At 47.1% G+C, this 10,760-nt stretch overlaps 1 protein-coding gene across 1 annotated transcript; it reads left to right on the forward strand.

Moving 5' to 3' along the window:
* The first annotated feature begins 2,243 nt into the window (after positions 1–2,243).
* On the forward strand, positions 2,244–7,465 carry TMEM252 (transmembrane protein 252). The gene is made up of 2 exons (XM_037061708.1): positions 2,244–2,572; positions 5,870–7,465. Exons 1-2 carry the CDS (start codon positions 2,295–2,297, stop codon positions 6,105–6,107), a joined length of 516 nt encoding a protein of 171 aa, XP_036917603.1. The 5' UTR covers positions 2,244–2,294; the 3' UTR covers positions 6,108–7,465.
* Positions 7,466–10,760: the final 3,295 nt, after the last annotated feature.

Raw genomic sequence — 10,760 nt, forward strand, 5'->3', positions numbered from 1 at the left:
TGTAAACCTTTAACACTGATGGTCTCTTCTGGTTTCCAAGTCCTAAAGAACTGTATAAATCCTCCATTGCAGCCTAACACATTGCCACAAAACTTAGCAGCTTATAAACAACAAACACGTATCTTCTCACAGTTACTGTGTGTTAGAAATCTGGGCATGATGTAGCTGAGTCATTGGCTTCAAGAGCTCTTAATCAAGGTGGTGCTTAGGTTACAGTCACCCCAAGGCTTCGTCGGACAAGGATTTGGTTCCAGATTCAGATGCAGCTCCTCACTGGCTTGTGGACTAAGGGCCTCAGATCTGCATTGAGTGTCGGCTGAAAGCTGCCCTTGGTTCCTTGTCTAATGGGCCTCTCCAACATGGCAGTTTCCTTCCTCAAAGGCTACAAACTCTGAGGGCAACAGAGAAAGCGCTAGTAAGACAGAAGTCACACTCTCCTATAACCTATTCACGGAAGTGACATCTATCACCTTGTCATAGTCTGTTGGTTAGAATCAAGTCACTAGGTCCAGCCCATACTCAAAAGGACAGGGATCACTGGGGGTCACCTTAGAAATCTGCCATCCTCAAGACCAGTTGGGGAAGAAGGGAAAAAGAGTTGTTTTAAGATTTCAAGGATAATATCAACACGAGGAGATACAAGTAGTTCACGGTAAGGGTTGAAGCTGTTACAGGTAGAAGTTGGGAGGTAGAATGGGGATGTACCTTATACCATTTTTGATCCAGCGTCCTTCTGCCTCTCTCCTGGTTTATAACGTGAAAGTAAAGCTGAGGAGGGGGTGGGTGCGAGGCTAACATTACACATGCATTTGTTGTGCAAAGATCTGCCTTTTCCACCAGGAAAGTACATGGAAAATAATGGTAATGGAGTCACGGGGTGGAGGAATAGCAAAGAGGAACTGCAGCTAAGCTCTCTGGACAGAATTGACCCAGGGACCCTCTGGGCAGCAGGGTTTTGGCAGGACCATGCATCCGATAAGAAAAAAAAAGAATTAGGTACGAACCAGGTCTGGAAGAGCGTGTCTACAACTACACAGTCAAGATGGAAGAAACGAACTCTGGACATAAAGAAGGAGGCTGGCTCTAGAATGATTTTTTCAGGCAACACTACGTGGAGTAAAGGTGCTGGGGAGAGGACGGGGAACATTTTTTAGTAGCATCTACCAAAACGAATTTTAGTTAATATATTGAATCTATGTGATGAGGGGAAGAAGGTTGCAGAGCTTTTCAGGGCTTTTCATCTGCTAGGATGCACTGGGAAACCCTCAGATGAGGGAGCCTGGGGACTGAGTAGGCAGCGCTTCTCACGCCTACTTGCTTGTTTGTATGGAGGCAGTGACATGCTACACACTTTAGGGAACGTCCTGTTATCAGATGCCTGTTGCCTTTTCTTTGAGAGCGAGAAGGGTGGGATCTGGTTCGGCTATCCCTGGGAAGGCAAGAGTCGTGGCCAGTGGTTGAGCAATAACCAAATATTTTTACCTAACACCTATGTGTTAAGCAGAAATGAAACTAGATCTCAGCATTTGGGCCCCGACAACGGGAAAGATACGACGCCAGAGTGAGGGCGTGAGTTACCTGACCATCACCTTGCACAGCCATCCCCAGAGCACGCCCCAGATCCCCAAAGCTCTGTCTACTGTAGTTCTTCTCTCCAGCACCCTCTTCCCCCCCTGCTGATGCTCATCTTTCTTGTCAATATAGAAGGAATCAGAGGGTTTGATCCATGGGCTTTCACTCGGAATTTTTTCAGTATCACAGTGATAGGGTAATAAAGAGAGAGTCACTGAAAGAGGCAAGACCAACATGTTAGGAGCCCCCTTTTTCAATCTTTTTAGTACAGAGAAAGGAAGAAGAAATCAGGGAAGAACTTCCTGCCAAACCACAGAGAAGATTGCTCATCAAGGAATGCCGATATCTCTAGCATAGTGGGGAGTTATCCACTGTGGGGATTAAGACACCAGGGCCCTTTAGCTCAAAGGATGGGAGACCACCCCTCAAATAACCGGGTCAGCTGAGGGTCCATCCAACTCAGAAGAGCGAGACAACTACGAGGAGTCACTCCTTTCTATAGTACCCAGTGCTGTGTATTCAGGTTAATCCTCCAACAACATTATAGTTATTCTCCATAGTTAATGAATAGCTTCTAAGTGCCTGCTTCATTTAATTGTCCAAAGGCCAGTTGGTCCCAAAGTGTATAAAGCTACGAGCTGGCTAATAAGAGCATTCTCTCTGAGGAAGGGAAGCCTGGGAGTGGCCGGGTCAGGGAGTGGCTGGGGTCCAAACGTGCAGGGATGCGGAACAGAGCCAGCGCAGTTCTCTACGCCTTTGCCCTCCTGACAGGCTTCCTGATGGTCTGCCTGGGGGCCTTCTTCATGTCCTCGGGCTCCAGCATCAGCTGTCAGGGGAAACTGATCCTGGCCTCTTTGCTTCTGCCTCTGGGGTTTGTGATCCTTCTGGGTGGAATTTTCTGGAGCACCTACCGCCAGGCGAGTGGAAACAAAGGGATGTTCAGCCACATGCTCAGACAACACCTTGCTCATGGGCCCGAGGGCCTGGCCACAGTGGACAGGTACGTGCCTAGAAGCCAGATGACCGATGAGGGCTGACGTGGGGCTGAGTTCTGGCAAAGCTGAGTGACTTCTAACCCCACTGTGGAGCAACGTATCTGTCCCACGGGGCTGTATGTCTACAACCAAAGCTTTACCCTCTGACAGTTACTCTGGGGCTAGTGATTAGGAGCCATGGTGATGCCTCTGGGGAAGACCATGAAGTAAAGGGAATTTATCTCAGAGGCCCCCTGCCCCGCCCCCCAGTCCCTCACCTGCCAACACACACAGACACTGAAAACCCACCTGAGCCAAGGTAAGAGGCCCAGCTCTGAGGTTGTTTTGTTGTATCGTGGGAGCTCTCCTTAGAGGCTGCTGGTGGTTAGTTATTCCTCGTAGGCCAGCTATAAGGTTACAAGAAAAGCAAGTTCCGAACCAAATTCTGCCCCACAACAAAGGAGCAGGCAGGCACCAAATCAGCCCTGCAACCTCTGTATGAGCTCAGTGAAGTCCCAGCTTTTAGGTATCCTTTTAGGTATCTTGATCATATTGCACATGAAAGATTCATTTGAGGCAAAGCAATAATCCAGAGGTGAGATTCAGTTGATGTTGCCACATTGTACCCACTAGGATGGCAGTTATTTAAAACAAACAAACAAACAAACAGAAAACAAGTATTTGCAAGGATGTGGAGAAGGTGGAAACTTGGTGCATTGCTGGTAGGGATGCACTAAGTGGAAGCAGCCACTATGGAAAATGACATGGGGGTTCCTCAATATATTAAACACATAATCACTATTTGATTTAGCAATTCTGCTTCTGGGTATTAGACAAAAGAATTGAAAGCACAGACTTGAAGAGAGGTTTGTACACCAATGGTCATGGCAGCATTCTCCACAATACCAAAAAGTGGAAATGACCATTAGTCCAAAGGGACACACACAATACACTACACACACATACAATGGAATATGTTTCGGCATTAAGAAGTAAAGACATTCTGACTTACGCTACAACATGATGAGCCTTGAAGACATTATGCTACATGAAATAAACCAGACACAAAAAGACAAAAGAGTGTATGATTCAACTTATATGATGTATGTAGAGTAGTCAAATTCACAGAAAGAAAGTAGCACACTGGTTACCAGGGGCAAGGAGCCGGGGGAGGGGGCGCAGCTGCGTATGGGCACAGGGGCTCAGGTTAGGAGGAGAACAGCCATGATGGCCACACAACAGTGTGAGTGTACTCAGCGTTGCTGAACTGCACAATTGGCCAGTGTGGTAAATCTCATGTTATGTGTACTTTACCACATTAAAAAATATCAGTTAACCTTACTGTTAGTATCAGACAACCAAAAGCCTCCTCGTTCTTGGTTGAAACAGGACCACTTAGGGATAAAACATCACGTATCATCCTTAAGGTACAGGCTGCAAGACTCCACAGATTTTTTAACTTCTTTATCCAAAATATTTTAGCTACTCCATGAATTTTGTAGTTTTACCCATGACTTGATTTTTGACATTATTATGCTAATTAATTATGTGAATTATAATAACCCCAAGTCATTTCCAATGTTTATTATACTTATTAGCAAGGTCTCTGCATTTGGTAAAAATTAAGATAACTGAAGTGATTATAGAAGATTTTTCAGAGTGCTGATTTTATTTTGTATAAATGTTAGATGGTTGCCCCCAGAGTGTGAATTCCTGAGAAGTGTAACTGATTGATTACCTTTTGGGTGCGGCTTAAAGTTGCTAACACACACATAACACAAAGCATCACACTGTGCAGACACGCTTTAAAGTAAATCGTGGACATCGTGATGCCCCCTTTCATTGTCTCTTCCTGCTGCATCTGAGAGAGTCTGGCCCATTCAAAATGGCTCCCATGTCAGTCTGAAGTTGTATATCTCAGAAGCATTTGCATTCCAAATGGGTTCCCAAGTTGAGGTATAAAGCAAATGGGTCTGCAAGGATAGAATGCAGAGCAGTGGGCACTGGGCACGAGAACTGCTTTGCGGGGAGGTGGGGGGTGTTGTGAGAGGTGGTGTGAGAGGTGTTGTGAGAGGCAATGTGAGAGGCGATGTGAGAGGTGTTGTGAGAGGTGTTGTGAGAGGTATTGTGAGAAGTGGTGTGAGAGGTGGTGTGAGAGGTGATGTGAGAGGTGGTGTGAGAGGTGTTGTGAGAAGTGTTGTGCGAGGTGGTGTGAGAGGTGTTGTGAGTGGCAATGTGAGAGGTGTTGTGAGAGGTGTTGCAAGGCAGGCGGCAGTCATCCTGGAGCCTCTCACGTTACTCTAGGGGACAGCTCACCTTTCTGTCATCAGTGTCTTCACACCTGTGCCCCGTGACACAGCCAGAGCTATTCTGAGTGAAGGCTGAGATTGGGGCTGTACAGTAGACAGCAGCTTCAGCGTTTTGGCTTTGGTCCTGGTCACATTTGGAAGGGAGCTGTGGCACAAATCGCAGCACCCGTTCTGTTGTGGTTACATACCACAAACACTCCCTGTGGGCACTGGAAGAATTCACTCTATAAATACACAACTCAACCAAGTTCACCCTCTCACTTCCTCACCTCCACGCCACCCCCATTCCTAGTCATAACAGAGAAGCCGGAAGGATTTAGCGATTAGCCACACCAGGCAAGCGTACCGAAGCGTGCGTCAGCTCTGGCATGAAGGGCTCTGTCAGCCATCGGCCTGTTGGCATGGTAAAGGCTGCAGCTGCAATCTACATCAAGCTCTCGGTTGAAACAGCTCGGGAAATGAGTATGGGTTATTGTAGATTTTTTTTTTTACTAGCTGTCAAGACTTGAGAAAGTGATGGGAAAGAGAGCAGCATCTGCTGTAGTTCAGAGAACTGCACAGAGCTGGTTTTCATTCATTATTTTGTTGGCTGGAGGACCTGAGACAGTGATCGTGGCTGAGTAGAAGATGATGTGTGTGACTGGGGACAAGGGTGTGAATGGACTAAATAACTGGGTAGGGAATGCCACAGTCAAGGCCCGCGTGTCCCCTACCTCTGCTGAGGATCTCACACTGAAGGTTCCTGGTTCCAATGAGTAAGAGAGGGGATAGTTTGGAATAACCCCCTGGGAAAAGTGACTATAGAGACCCACATTTTATGACTGATAAACAGGGCTCTCCTGGAAGAGTGGCACTTTTTTTAAAACTAGTGATGCCAGAGAAGAAATACATCTGTTCCAAAATCAATGTTTAACAGTTTAACTTTGTGCAGTGTGATTTGAGAGAGGCAGACATATGCCTCTTTGGCATGAACCACTTAAATAACACATGTGTTTGCAGCATTTTCTCCCCCAGGCCAGATTTTTACCCTCCTGCTTATGAAGAAGGTCTTGATGTTGAAAAGCAAACCTATGCTGCAGAGCAGGAGGCCTTGGATGTTCCTCCACCTCTGTACACAGAGAGGGACCTTGACTTTGTGGATGAAAATGATGCTCATCATGAGGCACCCCCATCCTATGACGACTCCGTGGTGGACAGGGCAGCGGCAGCAACATCGGCGCAGGACACCGAGAGGCAAAGTCAGGAGTGCTGAGGCAAGGGGAAGGTCTCCACTACGCATGACACACCCTCAGGGGATACAGCTGCTGAAAATAAAAGCAGGCAAGGAACTGTGGGAGGAAAAGCCAGGTCAAAAACTCTGCACGAGAGCTCCCCGAGGAAATCATGACTCTTTAAGAAATGTTGTCAGCTTTATTATATTTAATGTTTTATTCCAAGAGGACAAGTTGGATGGCAGGGTGGTGGCAAGAGACACAGCCTGATGCTTTAGAGCTGGGACAAGAGACTTCATCTTTCTGGGCCTCAGTTTCCTCCTCTATTGAGTGAAGAATTTATGCTGGGGTTAATACTAACCATTGTGGAATGCTTTTTATACGGCAGCCTCCATACTATGAACCCTGTGCTTTTTATTTAGCCCTCATTATAACCTTCAGAGGTGGGTGCAATGGTTGTTCCCATTCTACAGATTCATACATTGAAGCTTTGACAAGTTAAGACTTTCCCAATAACATGCCGTTGTTTTCGGGAGGATGGAGGAAGGTCCGTAGAGGGGCATGGGGGGATGTATTCACTTCCAACTTTTGTGCTGGGTTAACCCTCTTACTTCCCTCCTCACAGGGAGCAGCTCGGCCTTCCTCCCCCTCCAGAAAATGGGCCCCAACAGGATGGAGCCCCAGGGCTGCTGCAAGAGTTAAAGGCAACAGAGGTTGCTTCAGGGTTGGTCTGCTAGATTCTTTTTTAAAATGTAGATAAGGCCTCCAGGTTTTCTGCCCTGGAGCTTGGCCCTCACCTCTGGGTATAGTTTCCTTTCCTCTGATGTTCAACTGATGATGAAAGATGGCTCCTATTGGTCACAGGCAACTGTTGGTGACTGGGCACCAACACACAGAAGGGGCTTTGGGCCGTGATGGGAAGGATGAAGAGGGTTACTGAGATGGGATGGGGCCCCAAGGCCTTCTCTTCTCCCTAGAGCTGAGTGCACAGATGAAGCGGGCCCTGATGAATGCACAGAAAGCCGCATAAAAGGAAATCCTGGCCCCTTTACAGTTACAGAAGCATGAACTTGGGCATCTGTGATTTAAGTCCTTGACATCAGGGATGTAAGTGGGCACACAGGTCACTCAAGGTTGTCCGACAGGGTGGAGATCGTCTATTAGCCATGCAGCTTGTTATCCCTCTTTAATTTCTTTCTGTCCCTCCACTGAGAAGGCCGTCTGGAAACTTCCCCGGGGTCCGAGCTGAGCGCCTTGATGGCCTGAGCAGCTTCGGCCCCGGCCTTTCATCCAGAGTTTGCATTTGTTACAGATGGTTTTTCCAACTACTGGGAGGCGTGTGAAACAAATGTTAATTTTGGTTTACATAAGAAAGTTGTCTTAATATCTTTCTGCAATAAATTTTGTACTTACTTGGGGCGGGGGGGCAGGCCTGGGAATACAAGAAAGAAAACTGTACTTGAACAAGAGTTAAATAAAAATTAAAAATATATATATATATAAATTTTGTACTTAAACTTTCTCTTTTTTTGCCATTGGTTTCTATCAGAAAAAAAAATCCATAAAGGAACAGAAGTCAAAGTTTCATTCTCTGCCTGGAACTAACGCAGCATCCAAATGAGTTCATTGTTTTGTAAAACCAAACATTACTGACCAAAAACTATTGATTCAGAAAATTAGCCAGGTGCTTTTTGACAAGGAATACTAATTCATTGATATTTTTTAAAGCACACATACTCTGAAGCAAGCATCAAGAACATGGGTATCACCCAAAACACATCCTACCTGTGGCAGGCCCAGTAATTAAAGCCCCCTGGGCAAGTCAGACAAAAGGTTCCTGGGTGGTTGGTCAGAACTCACTGGCCACCCCTGGGGGATTTGCTCAGGGGAAGTAGACCCTGTATCCCCCTTTCCTCCTTAAGATTATGATAAAATTAACGGTGGTGGACTGAGAACCATGATTCCAGAGTGACAGGGAGGGCATTTGGATAGTGAGGCGGCAGAAAAGAGGTACACCTCCAAGCCGAGTGTCTTTGCTTGTTCCCCCTTCTCTGATGAGAGTGGGAGACTCGCGTGTCAGTGGGAAAGGGAAATATTCAGAGGCAATGGCTCCCCAGTAGTAATGCCCTTCTGAACATCAAGTTTAAGTGACCTCCCCAGAAGATGAACATAGTAAGATCAGTTATAGGATAGTTTATGCTGCAAGTATTTTGCATACCTGAGATGCAGTATGGGTATTTTTAAGCCCTCTGCACAAAAGTCACAAGTCCTTTTACTGACAATCTTATCCATCTTTCAGGATACTACTCACCCACATAGTATGAACTACTCTCCCCAGTTCACCTGTATTGCAGGGCACACAGTAGGTGCTAAAAGACATGGAACTCAGATAAAGATAGGGGTTTGTAATGCATCTCTACAGTGTATTCTATAATTTCCATGACAACTTCGGCTGATCCACATACCAAGTGTGCTGTCAAGTGCATGGGCCGTTTCCTCTGATAAGGACTGCAGCTGGCTGGAGTGGAGCAGGCATTCTGCTAAGCTCCAACACCTCGGATAATCTCTTGCTGTTTGTAATTGTTGAAGGGCCAAAGACTGATTTACTGGCAGTTGCATCATTTCCAAAGGTACACGGTTCCTCAGACCCTTCTCAACTCAGGAATGGGAATGTCCCTCAGGCAGGTGTCCACATGCTTCGAGAACACCCAGCGCATGACCAGGCAATAAAAGAGGGTCATCTGTTACGTTACTGCCAGTTCCCCCAGGCGCTTTTCCCATTCCCCCGACCTGCCGTGGCCTATGGATACTGCTGCCACAGTGCCTTACACTGACCCACAGCTGCCCAGAAGTCACCACACCACTATCCGTGCCATTGCCTGTTTTATCTGCAGAGGACACTGGCCCAGTGCAACCAGCTGTCAGCTCCGTGTGCCACCTGGAACGGGCCATCAATCTGAGGCTTCCTGTGCAGAAAGCACTCATGTCATGTCCGGGCCCTTCGGCCTGCAATGCTATGCAACTGTTTGTCCCATGAATGCTGTGGATATATTTCAGTAATGGCTGCCTGCCCACTTTCAAGGTCAGCTAATAAACTCAAGAATCATGGATGAGGCAAAACAGCTTTTTGTTCCAGGGGACTGGCACCTGGCAGGATGTTTAGCATCCATGGTCCCCTCCCACTAAAGCCTTCCCTGGCACATACACACACATTTCCAAACACCCTCTGTGTGGGTGGTGATGCTGGCCTGGTGGGGACCACAGCGTTGCACACACATTGTTGCTGTCTTTGGTTTAGGGTGGGGCAGGGGTCTATAAGTGGACCCTCAATATTAGCTGATTACCAGAGTGGCCCTGACACTTGCCACACTCTATCCATAGTTTCTCCTATGATGATTTCCTGTGGTCCCCACAAATCTTTTGGATTTCTCCAGTCATTCACTCTTAAGAAAAACTGGTAGCTGGAGCTCCTTCTTTAAGAACACAATGAACAGAAGAGTGACTTCCTGTCTTTCACCTCTCCGAGGATAAGGTGAGAGGGCACGCATGTGTAACTCAGCAAGGGAAGCCGGCTGTCATGTCAAGCCGACAGCATACCTTGGCAACGTGAGTGTGAGCAAGTTCCAGGGAGAGGCCATGTCCTGGGGCCGCTCTGCACAAACAGGGTCTGTGCAGCTGCTGCTTTCCTTCCGCCGCTGGGCCCAGCATCACCTCTGCCTATTTATGATGCCGTGTTTGCTCCAGGCCCACTCATCCAAGCCAACCGCTCTCTGGGCCCACAGCAAGCCCTCCTGCCCCTCAACTCCTAGTCTTTGTTCTCGCTGCACTTGGCCCTGGAGAAATTGCATCCACGGTTACAAGTCCCGAGAAACTCTACTCTATGGGAAACTGCTCAGGTGCTTCTGTCCCGTCATCTCTAAGTCAAACTCTCTGTGCACTTCCACAGAACATGGCTTGTGCCTCTACCCATGTCTACCTGATTCTTTGTGTGTTCTTGTCATTGCCTCCTGTTTCCAAATTACGAACTCCTAGGAGCAGGGATAATGTTCGCTACGTCACCTCGCTACATCACCTCGCTGCACCAAAGCCAGGATTCTGCAGAGAGTTGTCCCGCCAGTGTTTGCTGAATGAACGAACGTTCACTGGGCTGCTGGATGCACACGACTCCGTACAGAAATAAAGAGGCGGAGTTTTTAAATGAGGATTAATTTACACTTGGATATGGAAAGTTCAAAATGGTTAAAAGTTCAGCAACTTAAGGAAAAATAAATATTTTCTTATCTAGAGCCAAGAAAGAATGTGTCTAACGGTGCCGACCAACTCAGAGCTGAGGTATGGCTGGGAGGCCACCAGGGACCTGCACTTCACTGTGCAGGGGAACCGGAGGGAGACGGCAAACTGTATTCCATTGCTGGTAAATGTCATAACCAGTTCTTTAGAATCTTAGCTCAAAGCCAGCATCCTATGATTTCGAAGGGATGACACTCACAATGAAAGACTAAATGCCACTTCAGTTCCTACTACGAGCAATTTTCTCTGTTCTGTTCCATTTATTTAAAACATTCCTAAGGTCATGATGATAAAAACCAGCCCTTGCTAGTGTTCTGAAAGGCAGCCTTGTGGGGACAGTGACTGCTCCTGGAGTTTCTCAAAGGGCAAAACAAACAAACAAGCAAAATGCCGCAATCTTTGCA

The sequence above is a fragment of the Sturnira hondurensis genome, unplaced genomic scaffold (assembly GCF_014824575.4).
Source record: "Sturnira hondurensis isolate 20B ecotype Veracruz unplaced genomic scaffold, ASM1482457v3 Scaffold0013515, whole genome shotgun sequence".
Classification (NCBI taxonomy): Eukaryota; Metazoa; Chordata; class Mammalia; order Chiroptera; family Phyllostomidae; genus Sturnira; species Sturnira hondurensis.